General features: G+C 36.4%; 1 protein-coding gene across 6 annotated transcripts in view; it reads left to right on the top strand.

Annotated features, from left to right (window-relative positions):
* Positions 1 to 18153, top strand: part of FBXO16 (F-box protein 16) — a 59919-nt gene that overhangs the window by 16356 nt on the left and 25410 nt on the right. For 4 of the 6 annotated variants that reach the window (XM_055345898.1, XM_055345902.1, XM_055345904.1 and 1 more), the window contains exons 3-5: positions 350 to 385; positions 9446 to 9652; positions 13617 to 13781. In XM_055345898.1, the coding sequence (XP_055201873.1) occupies positions 350 to 385; positions 9446 to 9652; positions 13617 to 13781 (408 nt within the window). Of the gene's footprint in view, positions 1 to 349; positions 386 to 9146; positions 9283 to 9445; positions 9653 to 13616; positions 13782 to 18153 lie in introns of those variants that run through there. The other 2 variants (XM_055345899.1, XM_055345900.1) reach the window with 2 other exon arrangements.

The following is an 18153-nucleotide window of genomic DNA, read 5'->3' as shown; positions in this document are numbered from 1 at the left end:
ATATTTGGGGGAGGAGGATCTCCATTTTCCTGTTTTTCCTTTGTCAGTTTTTTTCACCTTCTTTCAAATTCTAAAATTGATTTCATTTTACAATTCCTTTCTTTTCTTATTTCTTGCCTTTAAAAAAAGTGTTATTTTTTCTTTAAGATGAATAATTCCACATGGAGAAACAAAAACAATATCACCTCCAACGTACCCTCTCAGGAATGAAATCTGTCTTTTTATACTCAGTTGGTACAATGCAAAGACTGTCAGTTTTTATTTATTGATACTTTAATGATATCTTTCTTATAATGGGTATTTTGAACCATGAAATATAAAATCATTCTGTTCTTTTTATTTATTGTAGGTATTTGAAGAAAGAAGAGCTCTGCTTGGAAAATGGGTAACCATTTAAAACATAGTTTCTTCTCTATTATGTTATGTTTAATTATCATAGAGCCCAAATAATTTAGTTTGAACATAAAGTTATAAGTGATCACTCATTGCCTGAGAAATTTGACTGATACTCTCTATGTATATCAATTAGGGTTCTATACTCACAAAGTAGGTTTCTATCTCTTACAAAGTAGAGTTTAGAAAGGTGAGTTGAATCTGAGACAACTGTGCTTGGTAACCAGCATAGTTCATCCATTTGGCTACTTAGCATCCATTTGCACCCTTCTACCTATACTTAAATTTCCAAAGGAAGACTGTAACAACTTTATGCTTTTATTTAACAAGATACAAGCATCCTCTACACAACTAAAAACATCCTCAAGCTTTCCTCAAAGGAGACACAGAATCCCGGTGATCATTGTCCTTCTCTCAGTCATGATCAATTGCTGAGCAAAGTTGACTACTCATCAAATTCCTCTACAGCCCCACCTGTCTCTACTACCTAAGAGAATTGAAAACATATGGTCATGCAAAAATGTGTACATGAATGTTAATAGCAGCATTATTCATAATACTCAAAAAGTGTGAACATCCAAATATCCATCAACAGATGAATGGATAAATACAATGTGGTTTAGCCATACAATGGAATATTAGTCAGCCATAAAAAATGACGTTCTGATATAAGCAAAGTGCAGATGAACTTTGAAGGCAATATGCTAAGTGAAATAAGGCAGAAACAAAAGGACAACTATTGTATGATTCCATTTATATGATGTACCGAGAGTAGTCAAATTCATAGAGACAAAGTAGAATAGAGATTTAAGGGATGTGTAATTATTGTTTAATAGGGACAGAGATTCAGTTTGGGATGATGAAAAAGTTCTGCAGAGGAATGGGGATGATGATTGTGCAACATTGTGAATGTACTTAATGCCCTTGACCTGTACACTTAAAAATGGTTAATGGGCAGCCCAGGTGGCTCAGCAGTTTAGCACCCCCTTCGGCCCAGGGCGTGATCCTGAAGACCCGGGATTGAGTCCCACGTCGGGCTTCCTGCATGGAGCCTGCTTCTCCCTCTGCCTGTGTTTCTGCCTCTCTCTCTGTGTGTCTCTCATGAATAAATAAATAAAATCTAAAAAAAAAAAAAAAAGGTTAAAATGATAAATTTTGGGCAGCCCTGGTGGTCCAGCGGTTTAGTGCCACCTTCGGCCTGGGGTCTGATCCTGGAGACCCTGGATTGAGCCTGCTTCTCCCTCTGCCTGTGTCTCTGCCTCTCTCTCTGTGTGTCTCTCATGAATAAATAAATAAATAAATTTTTAAATTGATAAATTTTATGTTACGTATATTATACTAAAATTTTTTAACAGTAAGAAAAATTTTTAAAGGGAAGAGAAAGGAATAAAGTATTGATACATGCTACAACATGGATGAACCCTAAAAATAATATGCTAAGTGAGGGGTTCATGGATGTCTCAGTCAGTTAAGCATCTTTCTTTGGCTCAGATCATGATCCCAGGGTCCTGGGATAGAGACCTGCATCTGGCTCATTGCTCAGCAGGAAATCTGCTTCTCCGTCTGCCTCTGCCCACCCCCCCCCTTCCTCTCTGTCTCTGTCTCTCGGTCTCTCAAATAAATAAATAAAATCTTTAAAAAATATGTTGTTAAGTGAAAGAAACCAGACACAGAGGTCATGTATCATATGATCTCATTTATATGCAATGTCTAAAATAGGCAAATACATAGAGGCACAAAATAGATTCGTGGTTTCCAGGGGCTGGGGAATTGATGGATAATGGGTATAGGGTTTCTTCTGGGGGATAATGAAAATGTTCTGGAATTAGACAGCAGTGATGACTATACCACCTATTTATTATAGGGATCAAGTATCGATTTAAAAAAGCTCAATCTACTATTACAAGTAAAGTAATTTTTAAAAATAATCTGGACATTATGCAGTAAGATATAACATAAAACCTATCCTATTATAGGCAATCCAAAAGATAATTGGCCATAGAATGTCTTTTTTTGTTTATATATTAGCACATGGTCTTGTCTGACGTTCTGTACAGTAACAAAATAATTAAAAGGGACTGAAAAGCTCCTCTACTTTCCTGTTCCATGTTTAATTCCTTATCTCTTGAATCTTCTCTGCCCTTTAATCCTTGTTAGAAAAGGCAATTGCTTCTAAGAAAAGCAACTCCCAGAAAACAATAGCTGAAATATCTTAATTGAAAAGAAAGCACCTCAAACTTTTTCTCACCTTCTATGTTGTTAACAGAAGTAATAGTGGGGATACCTGGCTGGCTCAGTTGGTAGAGCATGCAGCTCTTGATCTCAGGGTTGTGGGTTCAAGCCCCACATTGGGTATAAAGATTACTTAAGAATAAAATGTAAAATAATAATAATAGTGTTATAAGGAATTTGAAAAAAGTAGAGGGCATTACTTTTAATTTGCTGGCAACAACCATAAACAGAGCTAAATTTCAAAAAAGAAACAGGAGAAAATATTTTGCAAGTTGCATGATAGGTAAAGATTAATATTTAGGATTATAAAGATTTTCTACAGGGCCACCTAGGTACTCAAAGGTTGAGTGTCTGCCTTTGGCTCAGGTCAAGATCCCGGAGTTCCTGGATGGAGTCCCACATCAGGCTCTCCGTGGGGAGCCTGCCTCTGCCTATGTCTCTGCCTCTCTCTCTGTGCTCTCTCTGTGTCTCTCATGAATAAATCAAATCTTTAAAAAAAAAAAAAGAGTTCCTTCAAATCAAAAAGAAAAATACAGCCCCTCCTCTATGTAGAAGAATGAGAAATATACAAAAATATATAAATGACCAATGAACATATAAAATATTATGTTTCACTAAAATTAGAGAAATACAAATTAAAACAATGAGATTCCCAAACAGTGAGATGTAACAAAAATTGAAGAACTAGATAATATCCGATGTAAGTAAGGATTTATTGGAGAGTAACAGGATATGCTTAAATACAATTGGAGGGACTATAAAATGGTAAAGACGTTTAAAAGGCAATTTGACAGGATTGATTAAACTTTTCAATGCAAATGTCCTTTGAACCTGTAATTCCACTTCTGCTTATCTGTACTAGAGAAATATTCACACAGGACATGAAAAGGCATGTTTCGGAATATTGCAGTTTTTTTTTGTATCATAAATGGATGGTGTCAATAGTAAGTAGATCGCAGTATAGCCATGATGAAGGAATGAATGAGAAAATGAATAGGCCATGAATGAATGAGAAAATAATATACTCTGAGTTTATTACATATCAGTCATTTATGGCTATGTTTTGTTTGTTTTTTAAACTGCTATGTTGGGACACCTGGTTGGCTCAGCAGTTGAGCATCTCCCTTTGGCTCAGGGCATGATCCTGGAGTCCCAGGATCAAGTCCCACATCAGGCTTCCACATGGAACCTGCTTCTCCCTCTGCCTATATCTGTCTCTCTCTCTGTGTGTCTCTCATGAATAAATAAATAAAATCTTAAGAAAAAAAACTGCTATGCAGTATCTTGCAGGATGGGTGTATTGTAATTTATTTAACTGTTTCCTTATTGATGGCTCTACATGTATGCAAATGCATAGAAATGTATAACATCAAATTGTGCATAGTGGTTATTTCTGGAGAATGGGATGAAATTGGATGGGGAGGAGCAGAGGATTTTCATGTCTAACTATATTCATACCTCTTTGAAACTTTTAAATAGTATGTCCATACTTTATTTTTTTAAGATTATATTTATTTATTTGACAGAGATCAGAAGTAGGTGGAGCAGTAGGCAGAGGGAGAGGGAGAAGCAGGCTCCCCGCCAAACAAAAAGCCCGATGCAGGGCTAGATCCCAGGACCTTGGGATCATGACCTGAACTGAAAGCAGATGCTCAACTGACTGAGCCACCCAGGCACCCCTGTGTTCATACTTTAATGTGAAAGTCAATTTTTGATAATAGGACTCAGAAACTTAACCAGATTGAGATAAATAACCAACAAGCAAAAAATAACAAGTCTTCCTCTTCTCTTGTCCCTCACTTGCTGTGAACTTTTCCTTGCCATTTAGTGTGAGATGAGAGGAACCTGAAGGCTCTAGCAAATGTCCTCACTTTCTGCAACTGCAGCAAGAATCCTTGGAACATCTACTCCAAACGTAGGATTTTCACAATTCTATTGAGTCCAGAAAGCCATATAAAAAGGCATTAAAATAATTATAAAATATAATCCTATCTTAATTGTAATATAACATAATACACTTGGTATAATGTAATATAATATAAAAAAGGAACTGTGAAGAAAGGTACCATATGTGATACCAGGATGGAAGAGTGGTATCTTCCCCAAATTTCACATATTGGATCCCTGGCTACTATGTTATGGGTATTTTTACTTGAAAGGTGATGGGAGAGATGTAGGAGATTATCGAATTCCTGGACAGTTAACTCTTCCACGGATTATTTACTTTTTGGATTATTCCTAGCGTCTTTTAAATTCCAAAGGGATTTTCCCCAACTGTGAAGCATTCTTCTGAGTCATCAACTCACCTTCAATTGGTAGGAGTTCAAGGAATGCAAATTCATTTTCTATTAACCTAAACAAACACAATTAGAAAGGAAAAATCCCTCGAGGCAAAGAACACCTATCAAAGCCAGATATAAATTACCTTTGACCATGGTAATCAAGGAAATAAATGAGAAACCAACGTAATTATCTTTTTAATCTCTAGTGGAAAATGTTTTAATTTTTTTTATAGATTTCTTTGGCATTTTATAATGCTAGGTTCTTTTATATTCATTTTAAATCACTGTTTTTCCACCTGAGCTCACTCTTTTTTTGTGGGCAGCAATGAAAGTAGATGAGCTAACCTCAATCATTCTAAATGTACTTTACAACCTTGCCAATCTGCAAACATGAGAATTTTATGTTTTTTAATTTAATTGCTTGCATATATATTCTTTTCACACTGAATTAACACACACACTTATTATTTTTTTACTAAAGATTTTATTTATTTATCATGAGAGACGCAGTGAGAGAGAGGCAGAGACACAAGACTGAAGGAGAAGCAGGCTCCCTGCAAGGAGCGCGATGTGGGACTCAATCCCCGATCCTGGGATCTCGCCCTGGACCAAAGGCAGACACTCAACCGCTGAGCAACCCAGGTGTCCCCGTACTTATTAATATTTTTTTATTATTAAAAGATTTTATTTATTTATTTATTTATTTATGAGAGATATATATAGAGAGAAGCAGAGACACAGGCAGAAGGAGAAGCAGGCTCCATGCAGGGAGCCCTACGTGGGACTCGATCGCAGGACTCCAGGATCATGCCCTGAGCCGAAGGCAGGCGCTAAACCGTTGAGCCACCCAGAGATCCCCGTACTTATTATTTTTAATAATAATATTGTATAATGATGGCTACTATGTCTACAATGAGTCATGCACCTCATTAAGAATTTTACACATATGTTATTTTATTTAATCCTCACAACAACCCTACAATTTAGATATAATTATTCTTAATGTATAAATGAGGAAATTGAGAGGTTTTTAGTGGCAGAGTTGGGATTTATTTAGTGATTTATTTAGTGATTTATTTCTAAAGAGTATTAGAAATAGGAGAATACTGGAAGTGAGACTTCTAATGGCCTCCTTCCCAAACCCACCATCAATCTGTAATCCCATACTTTCTCTTATCATGTTGATATATTATAGTTTGCATATCTGATCCCCTATTGTTAGGCATTTTTGGTTATTTCTGTTTTCTTGCAGTGATGATAATATCTCATGAAAAATTTTTTGTGACCATAATCATCCTGGGTCCCCATGTAGCTCAGTTTCTGCAGAACCACAGAATGCCACCTACAAGTAACTTTTAAAATAATTCCAATTTTCACTTTGTGTTTCAAAGAAAAATCACAGCAGAACCAGTTCAAAACTCTTGACAATAGTTCTCAGGTCTCCTTTTGTTAAACAACAAAAATTCAACTGAGTAATTTAAAAGATCAAATTGACTCTATTAAGCAATTTGTGAATCAGGCAGCATACCATCTAGCAAATAGAGAAGAGCTCCCTCGAGCTACAGAAAAGGAAAGGTTTTTATTTTTATTTATTTTTTTTTATTTTATTTTTTTTTTTAATGATAGTCACAGAGAGAGAGAGAGAGAGAGAGGCAGAGACACAGGGCAGAGGGAGAAGCAGGCTCCATGCACCGGGAGCCTGACGTGGGATTCGATCCCGGGTCTCCAGGATCGCGCCCTGGGCCAAAGGCAGGCGCCAAACCACTGCGCCACCCAGGGATCCCCAGAAAAGGAAAGGTTTTTAAAAGTAAAGAGGAAGGGACACCTGGGTGGCTCAGTGGTTGAGTGTCTGATCCACTCCCACATCGGGCTCCCTGGTATGGAACCTGCTTCTTCCTCTGCCTACAGCTCTGTCTCTCTCTCTCTCTGCATCTCTCATGAATAAATAAATAAAATCTCTTTAAAAAAAAGTAGAGAGGGAGCCTAACAGCAGAAATTATTAGCAAAGAATGCATGGTTTTAGGCAAGGTTGCTTTCCTAAGGGAAATGGAAGGGATCTGTTGGTAAATTTCCTAGTGCTGACCAGGAAATTCTGCATTGACTGGTTAAAGGTTATATTCCTGGGGGTATATAATATACAATTAGGTTAGTATTAAATCTTGGTTTGCTGACATGGGCCCTTAACATAAGTGACTCCATTGTACAGTGGTTTTCTTTTTAATACCTTCCTTTATACCTCAATTCTCTCACAGTCTCTAACTGCTGTCGAGGCAATGACATTCTGAACTCCCAAACTCCCAACACGCCAAAACCTAACTGCTTTTCTCTCTCTTCACACTCTCCCCTTGGCTCTTTATAGATCAGTGCACTTTTTCTGGCATGGTTTTTCCCTTGGCCCCAGTCATTCTGATCTGGCTTCTCTCTTCATTCTAACAATCCATCCCAAAAGGAAAGAAATCCCCCATTGTGAAAGCTGGAAATATGAATTGTGCAGAAATAGGGATAGGAGAAATCAGGGAATACTCACACATGAATAGATTTTCTTCATTTATTTGTAAGTTGAGGTTTTGTTTTTTTTCTTCCCTGCCGCAAGCACACTATAAAGTTCTCTACATGAGTTCTGTCTTTCCACAATGTCAGGATTCCAAACAGAATGACATTTGTCATCACGCATTTAACTTAGCTTCACACACATCACACAAAACAAAGTACAATACAAAGTCACACAGCAGAGAAGCTATAACAGGGGGCAAGAAGTTAATGAACCAAATGGAGGTCAGTCCCTGAGAGCACAGTTAAGGTGAGGCCTCGGTCCAGTCTAGGTCAGCTCTCAGCTCATACTGCTTATTATGTTCAAGCGGTGGAGAATCTCTGTTATGTTTAAGATCAATCAGGCCGGGCCTGGAGCGACAATTACCTTTCAAAGACCGTCAGAAGTGGAAGGGTCAGTGTCTGCAGAGTCTGACAGTTTGATCCAGAAATCCTGTTTAAAGGAGCTTAATCAGTCTTGGGCCTTTGCAGGCCTCTCCTGGTTCCAGTAATGATCAGCTCTTGGTTCTTCCAGAAACCCATGGCCTTCCTGATTATTAGGCTTTAGTACTGCCAGTCTGTGCTGGTTTGGGTGATATCTATCTGGTCTTAGCTGCAACATCCTTCCTTGGCTGCTTATGTCACTGCTTGACATGAGTGACTCCATCTTGCTCCCTACATTTCCCCTTGAATTATAGTTTCCAAACTCAGATTCCTGGGCCATTAAATAGATCTATAATAGTGAATAGTTTTGATCAAGAAGTATTCTTGCCAACTAAAAAAAAAAAATACATCATATGACTCTAGTGAAGCTGACTTGTCATGCTTTTTAGGTACTCAGTATATTTTATAATTATAACTAAAGTTCCTTATAGGAATATAAGGGAAGGGAGAAGAAATGTGTGGGAAATATCAGAAAGGGAGACAGAACATAAAGACTCCTAACTCTGGGAAATGAACTAGGAGTGGTGGAAGGGGAGGAGGGCGGGAGGTGGGGGTGAATGGGTGATGGGCACTGAGGGGGGCACTTGACAGGATGAGCACTGGGTGTTATTCTGTATGTTGGTAAATTGAACACCAATAAAAAATAAATTTATTAAAAAAATAAAAATAAAGTTCCTTATCATTCTCATTACTTTATGACAACCATAGAAAAAATCTATATGTGAAATGTAATAGTATACAAAATACAGGTAGCCCCAAACTCTTCTCTAAAATTTCCCTTCTCTAAAATGAGCTAAGTGAAAAGGAAAGGCTTAGACTTCCGGTAAAATGGTCACTCAATTGGTAGGTGTTCCCATAAGGCCCTTTCTTTTGGTTTTGTCCAGTTCTCAAATTCTTATCTTTGATCAGTCATTGATCTTGGGACTGGTTTAGAGTTCTCTCTGGGGCAAATTGTGAAGTGACCAAAGCTTTTGTTCAGCATGCCCCAGTCTACCCTGGCATCTACTTCCTGTCCCTGGCACTCTTTTTTTTTTTCCAGGTCTTCCTATTGACATTTTCTCTCCAATCAATCATTTACACATTAGAGAGACTTTAACCCAACATACTCCCCTTCTCAGGGATATTTGCGTAGTACACCTTATCTCCAATTGTGAATGCAAACCTTTGTTTCTGGTCCTGGAGTTAAGCACTTATGAGCTAGTACAGAAACTCTGGCCAGAGAGATTGCCCAGATGCCTTCTCTTGAAGTTATATTTTTAAGTATATATTTTCTCAGTTCATGAATATGGCCAGCTTCCAACTTACTGTGCTTATGTAACTACAAGTTCTGAGGTCAAATGCACTTCTGTGTACCTACTCAGGTCTTGCACATGCTCATATGTATCAATGTGAGAAAGGACAGGTAAGTGGCAAAATATCAAATTAATTAACTGGGGGGAGATATACATGCTATTCATTAGGAATAAAATATTAAGCTCACTTTCTATGCCATTCTTACCCCTTCCTCTAATGAATCTCTGGTATCTGACTAAACCTGCAGGGTTTTTTATCTTTCTTTTTTCCAGTTTGACAAATGGACAGACTCTCAACGGAGAAGAATCTTGACAGGCTTGTTAGAACGTTGCTCCTTGTCACAGCAAAAGTTCTGCTGTCAAAAGCTTCAGGAAAAAATTCCAGCAGAAGCTCTGGATTTTACTACCAAGCTTCCAAGGGTGTTATCTTTATACATCTTTTCTTTCCTGGACCCCCGAAGCCTTTGTCGTTGTGCACAGGTAAAGGCAAACAATAAGTATACAACATTTTATACTGATAGCCTAGAAAATTCTAAAATGAGGGGGGAGAAAAAGCACATATGTAAAACCAAGAAATAGATGAGATGGTCTATATGTGTAGTCCATATAGTTTGAATTAGCCCCTGTCTTCTTTGTGCCTCTGTATTTAGTGCTCAAAAATAGATGTAAAATGATGTAAGACAGCACTAGTGGCAACAGGATAGTATTCACTGCTGGGGAGACAAATGCATATATACAACATGGTTCATCAGCAGGATAGTTTCATGTTGCAGAGCATAGGAAAAGAATACAATTCTGAACTGTATAATGCAGGCCACTTGTAAACAGAAAAGCTCAAAATGAGGTCCTAGAGAGGTATGCACAAAGAATACAAGACTCAGAGTTCAGAGTGAGTAGACTTGCTTCCAGCAGCCTTGGAAAAGGGGCTGTTATTGAAGTATACTTCTATTACTTACAAGATGAAACTGATAGCCATTTTGTTGAGAATTTTTGTAGAGTCTGGTAACACCGGAAATTACTTGTTACCATATATTCATGTATGTGTAACTTAATTTTAGTCTTTAAAATTAAAATGATGAGGCGCCTGAGTAGCTCAATAGGTTAAGCATCTGCCTTCAGCTCAGGTCATGAACCCAGGTCCTAGAATTGAGCCCCATATCAGGCTCCCAGTCAGCTTCTCCCTCTCCCCACTACTAGTGCTCTCTCTTTCTCTATCACTCTGGCATGTGCTCATGCTCTCTCTCTCTCTCTCATATACATACATACATACATAAAATAAAAAATTAAGAAAATGAATGCAGTAAGAAGGGAGTTACTCAGTAAATGGTGTTGGGACAATTGGGCAGCTATCTGAAAAAAAATTCCAATAAGGTAAAAGATTGGTATGAAATCAAAGGAAACCATTGAAGTACTTAAAGAAAACATAGGGAAGGAGGCCTTTGTGAGTATTCTATTATACCCAGAAGTCTTAAAAGAAAATACACAATTTAAAATCTTGCTTTATTCATTATATATATATTAGATTTTAAGTTGTAACTATAAACATTAAAATTTTCTTCATAAAAAAGAACTTCATTAATAAATCCCCAAACAATAAACAAGGAAAAAACATATTGCGAGTGAGTGGATAATTTCCTACTGTTTTAACGAATTCCTATAAATCTGTATTAAGAACAAATAAAAAAGATGAACAACACAACATAAAAATGAGCAAAGGAAATGAACAAGTAGTTCACATAAAGAAATGTAGAAGTTTTTTTTAGTTTTTATTTTTAAAATTTTTAAAATTTTATTATCTTTAAATGTTTTATTTATTTATTAATGAGAGAGACAGGGAGAGAGAGCAAGAGAGGCAGAGACAGTAGGCAGAGAGAGAAGCAGGGTCCATGCAGGGAGCCCAATGTGGGACTCAATCCCAGGACTCCAGGATCATGCCCTGGTGGAAGGCAGACACTAAACCCCTGAGCCACCCAGGCGTCCCTATAGATGTTTTTAAAGAGATAAAATGCTAAACCTTATTGTGTGATGCCATTTTTCATGACTCAACTTAACTGAGTTTTTTGTTTTTAATGATCACATTCTGTATTGGTGAGGGTGTGAGGTAATAAGAACGTTCATATATTGTTGGTAGATAAATTGGTACAACCAATAACGTTTTCCTTTGATTCAGCAGTTCCACTTCTTGGAATGCTTTATTATGTAAAACCTGTCTGTATAAGAATATTGTAGCATCGTTTGTAATAGCTAAAGTTTGGAAACAATGGAAATGTCCATCATTAGGGGACTGGTTAAATAAATTGCAACAATCTTTAAGATGTATCATCAGTGAAAAAAGCAAAGGTACAGAACTGTCCTACTACTTTTGAAAGGAAAAAGAATATACACATATTTATTAAATAGGCCTAGGATATTTCTGGAATGATACACAGGAGCTATAGCAGTGGTTGCATCCAGTGAGGGGAATGAGTGACCAGAGGATGGGGATGAGAGAAAGACTTTTACCTCATGTCCTTTTGGATCTTTAAATTTAGTATTAATGTACACTAATTACATATTCCAAAAGTGAAACATTTCTTTAAAGAGCATAGCATTCTACATGTCCAATAATAAAAGACTATCATATAGTCATATTATTGAATGGCCATTAGAAAATATGTTTTTGAAGAACAAAGATGCTTATAATATGTAAAATGAAGAAAGCACAATTTAAAATTTTATATATAGAATCTCCCAATTTTGTTTCATACATGCCTAGAAAAAAGAAAAGAAAAGAACTCTCTCAGGTTATTAATAAAGGTTATCTCTGATTGATACAGTTATGGGTATTGTTTTTCTTTAACTTCTCAGAATTTGCCAAGTTTTGCACAATGTGAATGTTATCATTTAAGGGAAGTGTTATTTGAAATCACTAATCCTATCATATATGTGTACCATGTCTGTTTTGCAAGATCTCAGCATTACATTTGTTCCCAGTATTGACAAGGAGGAATGACACAGACAGTTGTTCTTCAGCTAGATTTAAACAATACTGTCATTGCAATAAAATGAGCTTTGAACCGTTTAAAAAGATGGAGAGGTGGGTCTGATAATTTTGAAAAGCTCTTACCTACTCTTCAATTCTCCTCGTTCCTGTCTACCTTAAAACAAACAAAAAACACTAAAAAGCAAAAACACAAACATACAAACCCTTATCTACCCTAGGGGAATAAAAACAACTTAATACCCAGGTTAAAACAAGATGTAAGGAAAATGAGGAAAAAATGAGAATTGAGAAACCTTTCTCCTCATCCCCTCCCTCTGAAACCTCACCTCTCCATGGAATTCTGAGTTAATTAACCATATAGGGATTAAGGTTGATGTTGTTTTATTTCTGCATTGAGCAAGGTAGATGTGATTTCTGTTCCTGCCTGCAGGGCTCTGTCAGATTCTCTACCCTTTTTCATCCTTTCAGTTCCTGAACCTGTTATTTCTTGTAATTGTGTCCTCCCCTATTCTGTAATGTCTCCTCTTTAGCCCAGAAAACAATGCTAAATATACTGGAACTCAGCACTTGATAGATAGAAGGAGGGAGAATAGGAGGGCCAGAAAAATGGATGTATATTACAGTGTTTCACCCACCACGCCTGTATTTGTTTCTTTCTTTCTTTCTTTTGTTCAAAAGTTATTAATGATTTAATGTTGAAAATGAAGCAGTTTTCCAAGGATGAAATTTGGGTTGGAAGGTTAGATGTCATCTTTGCGACTCTTATAGCCAAGACACAGAACCTCTAGTCTGAACTTTACACATGAACTTGACCCTAGTTTTCAGCAAGACTTGTTCAAAATCTGTAGTAAGTTATTGGAAATACTGCTGCACATAGTAGGGTCACCTCCATCATTTGCTAGATGTGCGAGAGTGACCATGATGCCATTGGAATGGAATGAATGAGCAGAGCTGTATGGAATCTTAAAGACTATCTAGGACACACCATATGATACTACTAATTGCATTCTGCTTATAAAATTTCTATTCAGTTAAATCACAAGAATGGAGAGAAAATGGAAGCATACCAAAAAATGAGTACTTAATATGCAGATCTGAGCTTTGATAACCCTCACATAACTTTCATATGAACCTCAGGAACTTCTAGGAAGTTCCAAAGTCTTATCTGAGCCACAGTCCTTTAATTTGCAGCAAGAGAGTAATAATAACACCTACCTCCTTGGGGGGATGGTTAATAAGTAATCAAGAAATATTGGTTGACTCTGAATCTAAATGTGATTTAACATTTAAAGAAAATCCTTCTGCCTGGGTAGGAAGCACTCCAGGTAACTAAGCTTTGATTTGGAAGAAAAGAACCAGAAGTGATCTCAGGTCCAGGGTGACAGCTCAAGACCCAGAGAAAATGGGCATGTAGACTGAGTAGGGTTTGTTTGTTTGTTTTTCCAACTGTTGTTTTTCCAGGTGAGCTGGCATTGGAAGAACTTAACAGAGTTGGATCAGCTCTGGATGCTCAAATGTTTACGATTTAACTGGTACATCAATTTTTCTCCAACTCCCTTTGAGCAGGGTATATGGAAGAAGCACTACATTCAAATGGTAAAAGAACTTCATGTTACCAAGCCTAAGGTAAATTTGGGGCAAAAAGCAACAAGCATACAAATATTAGCTGTTTAGGAATATGGGGGGTGGGAGTGAGGAATGAGTTAAACAGGTGATGAGGATTAAGGGGTGCACTTGTAATGAGCCCAGGGTGTCGTATGCAAGTGTTAAATAACTAAATTGTACAGCTGAAACTAATACCACACTGTCCATTAACTAACTAGAATTTAAATAAAAACTTAAAAAAAAAAAGGAATTCTAGGACTAAGACTAAATTGATCAAACTTGAAGTTGGGGAAGGGACTTGGTTCAAAGGAAATAAACTATTACTTCAAAATTCTCCTTTTCTGAAACTTGATAATCTTTTTCAAGACATCCTCATGTTAGCTGACCACCCTCACTGAACACTCCCAAACTGCAGCTCCACCCAGGAGGTTAGGATAGGAGAGATCCTCTCTCTGTTCAGATTCCTGGATTTTTATATCTCTGACTCACACGCCAGGCAATTCTGACATCAGGACTCTGTGGACAATGTGCAGCATTTGCTATCAATGGATCATCAAATTTAACCTTAGTAATTACAATTTTCTGATTCTACCAGGTGAGGTAAAGTTTATTTTTATATCATTCCTAAGAAAAGTTTTCCAATAAATCCATAATTTTGGAAGGGAATAACAAGTATACTAAAGTTATTTTTAATCTAGAAACTAAGCAATGTAAAGCATTTACATATAATCATAAAAAGTAAATAATGTGAGAATAATTTTTCTAGTTGTTTTCCCTACATTATAACCAATGTTTATGTTCATTCTTATAGTCACAGTTAATTAGATGACTCATGGGAAAATTTTATGAGCCTTTTCTTTATGGTGTGATCTATACACATGCAGAGCTGTGCATCGTTTTGTACAATAGATGAGTTCCTGAAAAATTGTGTGTAAATTAAATTTTTTAATGATTTTTAAAACCACAGGGGTATCATATTCTATGAAAAAATTGCAGTGAATCCTTTTAAAATTGAAGAATCCTTTTGAAAGATGAATAGTCAACTCCTCACTTGCTCATTTAGGTTTAGCTTTATTGTTTTAAAGTAGAATCCATCTACATTTAGTATAGTAATAAACTATGCATAATTAATATTGTTACAATTGCAATGATAAAACTAGCCTTTCTGATTTCAGTAATTGGTGTGCACCACAAGGATTTTTTTAAAAGAAAAATGTAAACTGTAGTGATAGAAAAAGTTGTTTTAAAAATTACCATAGCTATGATTTCTTTTTTTTTTTAAGATTTATTTATTTATTCATGAGAGACACACAGAGAGAGGCAGAGACATAGGCAGAGGGAGAAGCAGGCTCTCCATAGAGAGCCTGATGTGGGACTCAATCCTGGATTCTGGGATCACACCCCGAGCTGAAGGCAAATGCCCACTGCTGAGCCACCCAGGCGTCCCCTATAGCTATGATTTCAAAAACTGATAAGGCTTTTCTTAACTTTCATTTTCAGTTAGAAGGCAGAGAATGGCATTCAATAGCTGAAATTTGGGCCATACTTGGGCAGAGAAGAGAAAAGTGATTAGCCAACTTATAGAAGGAGAAGACGTTTTGAGTATTAATTGTAAAACTGACTTGAAAGCTTTGTCTTTAGTTGTAATTCTTTTCTATAAAATGTGCATAACTTTATTTAAAAATGATGAATCATTCTGATGCAAGAAAATTGCTTAGTATTAAACTTCTTTAGGGAACACTTTGGTATATCAAACTTTAGTTTTTCTGGGTTTTGTTTTTTAAGATTTTATTTTATTTGAGAGAGAGCAAAAGAAAGAGAGCATAAGCAGGGAGGAGCATACTTCTCACTGAGCAGGAACTCCATCCCAGGACCCTGGGATTATGACTTGAGCCAAAGGCAGATGCTCAACCAACTGAGCTACCCAGACACCCCAGTTTTTCTGTTAATAAATAGACTTAAGTCAGAAAGACTAAGTCATATGACTAAGGTTATAAAGTCAACTGTCGGGCAGCCCCGGTGGTTCAGCGGTTTAGCGCCGCCTTCAGCCCAGAGCCTGATCTGGAAACCAGGGATCCTGCTTCTCCCTCTGCCTGTGTCTGCCTCTCTCTCTCTCTCTCTCTGTGTGTCTCTCATGAATAAATAAATAAAATATTTTTTTAAAAATAAAATAAATAAAAAGTCAACTATCAGCGCTATGTGTACTTGAATAATTTGTGTGATTTCTTGTGAGGTTGCTCCAGTGACGGCAAACATAGGCAGCCACTGGATTAGAGCATAATTTACTTTCACTCAAGCACCTTCCCTCAATACCCTGTACCTGGCAGGTGCTCCAGCAGAGCTTTTGAAAGCATTTTACAAGCAAATGATTGTGGTTAATATTAGTTTCCCCAACTTTAAAATGAGAGGACTGGACTAGAATGACCTTTATAACTGTCTGTCAGGCTATGCTATCTATCCAAAGAACGTAATTTCAAAAAGACTTCATCTAGAAAAAGAAGAGTAAGTTAACCCAAAGTAGATAGAAGGAGCCAATCTAGCTAGGTTGATGATGGGAAAAAAGAGAGAAAACATAAATTACTAGTAATAGGAATGAAAGAGGGGGCATCACTACAGATCCTATAAACATAAGAAGGATATTATGAACAAGTCCATGTCACTAAATTCAACCACCTGGATGAAATGGGCAATTCTTTAAAATACAGATTACAAAAGCAGTCTCACAAGGAAATAGAAAACATGAATAAATCTTTACCAATTTAAAAATTGAAAAAAAAATAATAAAATAAAATAAAATAAAATAAAATAAAATAAAAATTGAATTCATGGGACCCCTGAGTGGCTTAGTGGTTGAGAATCTGCCTTTGGCTCAGGTCATGATCCCAGGGTCCTGGGATTGAGTCCTGCAACGGGCTCCACCCGGGGGAGCCTGCTTCCCTCTCTGCCTGTGTCTCTGCCTCTCTCTGTGTCTCTCATGAATAAATAAAAATAAAATATTTTTAAAAAATAAAATAAATAAAAAATAAAAATTGAATTCATAACTTTCCACAAAGCTCCAGAACCAGATAGCTTCACTAGTGAATTCTATCACACATTTAAAGTAGAAATACCAAGTCTACAGAAATTCATAAAATAAAAGATGAAGGAATACTTCCCATCCCATTACCTTTATACCAAAACCAGATAAAGCCTTTACAAGAAAACAAAACCACAGATTAATATTCCTTATGAACAGAGATATAAAAATATTAGTATATTAAATCAAGTTCTATATAAAGAAAGGATAATACATGATGACCAAGTGGGAAGTATCCATGGGAAGTAAAATTGGCATAATATTAAAAATATATATATAGTTCACAGAATAAAAGAGAAAAGATGTATAATCACCTCAGTATATGCAGACAAAAACATAAACAAAAATGCAATATCATGATTTAAAAAATTCTCAAAGACCCTAGGTGAAGTGAGCAAAACTTTTGTTTACTTAATATAGAAAACTCATCAGTTTTCATTATATCCTATATTTTTAAAGTGTCAAACATTTTGTTACTTTTCAGAATGAACAATGTTTATTTATATATTATTACTAGCACTTATGCCTGAATTTCCCCCTGAAATTTTTATTATCATATATTATTTATTACCAGTAGTATTAAACTAGACCTTCTTCAGCAAAAACAGATTTTGTTCAATATAAGCTCAGAGAAATTAAATGAATGTCCATTCTAAATGAGACCTGAACAAAATATTAAATATTAAACCAATAATGAGCTATTATATAAATATAAAATTTCTTCTTAATTTACCAAACTACAATCATTCATTAAATTAATAAATACTTATTAAATACTGCTATATGGGGATCCCTGGGTGGCTCAGTGGTTTAGCACCTGCCTTCGGCCCAGGGCATGATCCTGGAGATCCGGGATCGAGCTCTGCATCGGGCTCCCTGCATGGAGCCTGCTTCTCCCTCTGCCTGTGTCTCTGCCTCTCTCTCTCTCTGTGTGTGTCTCTCATGAATAAATAAATAAAATCTTTTTAAAAAATACTGTTATATATATGGTCGATGCTGAGTATAATGATCCTAACCCTGCTTTCAAGGAGTCTAGTCTAGTGGCCTAGGACATAGACAAATACCCAATTACAACACTGAGTACCAAGTACTGTCCTGTATCAGAAGTAGATACAAAGAACACTTGAAACAAGGGTAAGAAACTAACTGATTCTGCTTGAATAGATTGGGGAATTTCTTAATTGTCACAAACAATTCAAGCAAACCAATTTACCATACAAAGCTTCCCTAATCTCTTAAAGAACAAAAATTAAGCCTTTAATGGCTTCTCAACATACCATTAACCACTTCCCTTAGGTTACAACCACATAAAACCTT

This window comes from Nyctereutes procyonoides, unplaced genomic scaffold (genome assembly GCF_905146905.1).
Source record: "Nyctereutes procyonoides isolate TBG_1078 unplaced genomic scaffold, NYPRO_anot_genome, whole genome shotgun sequence".
Lineage (NCBI taxonomy): Eukaryota > Metazoa > Chordata > Mammalia > Carnivora > Canidae > Nyctereutes > Nyctereutes procyonoides.
The sequence above is the reverse complement of the archived record's forward strand: the minus strand, read 5'-3'. Positions and strand labels throughout refer to the sequence as shown.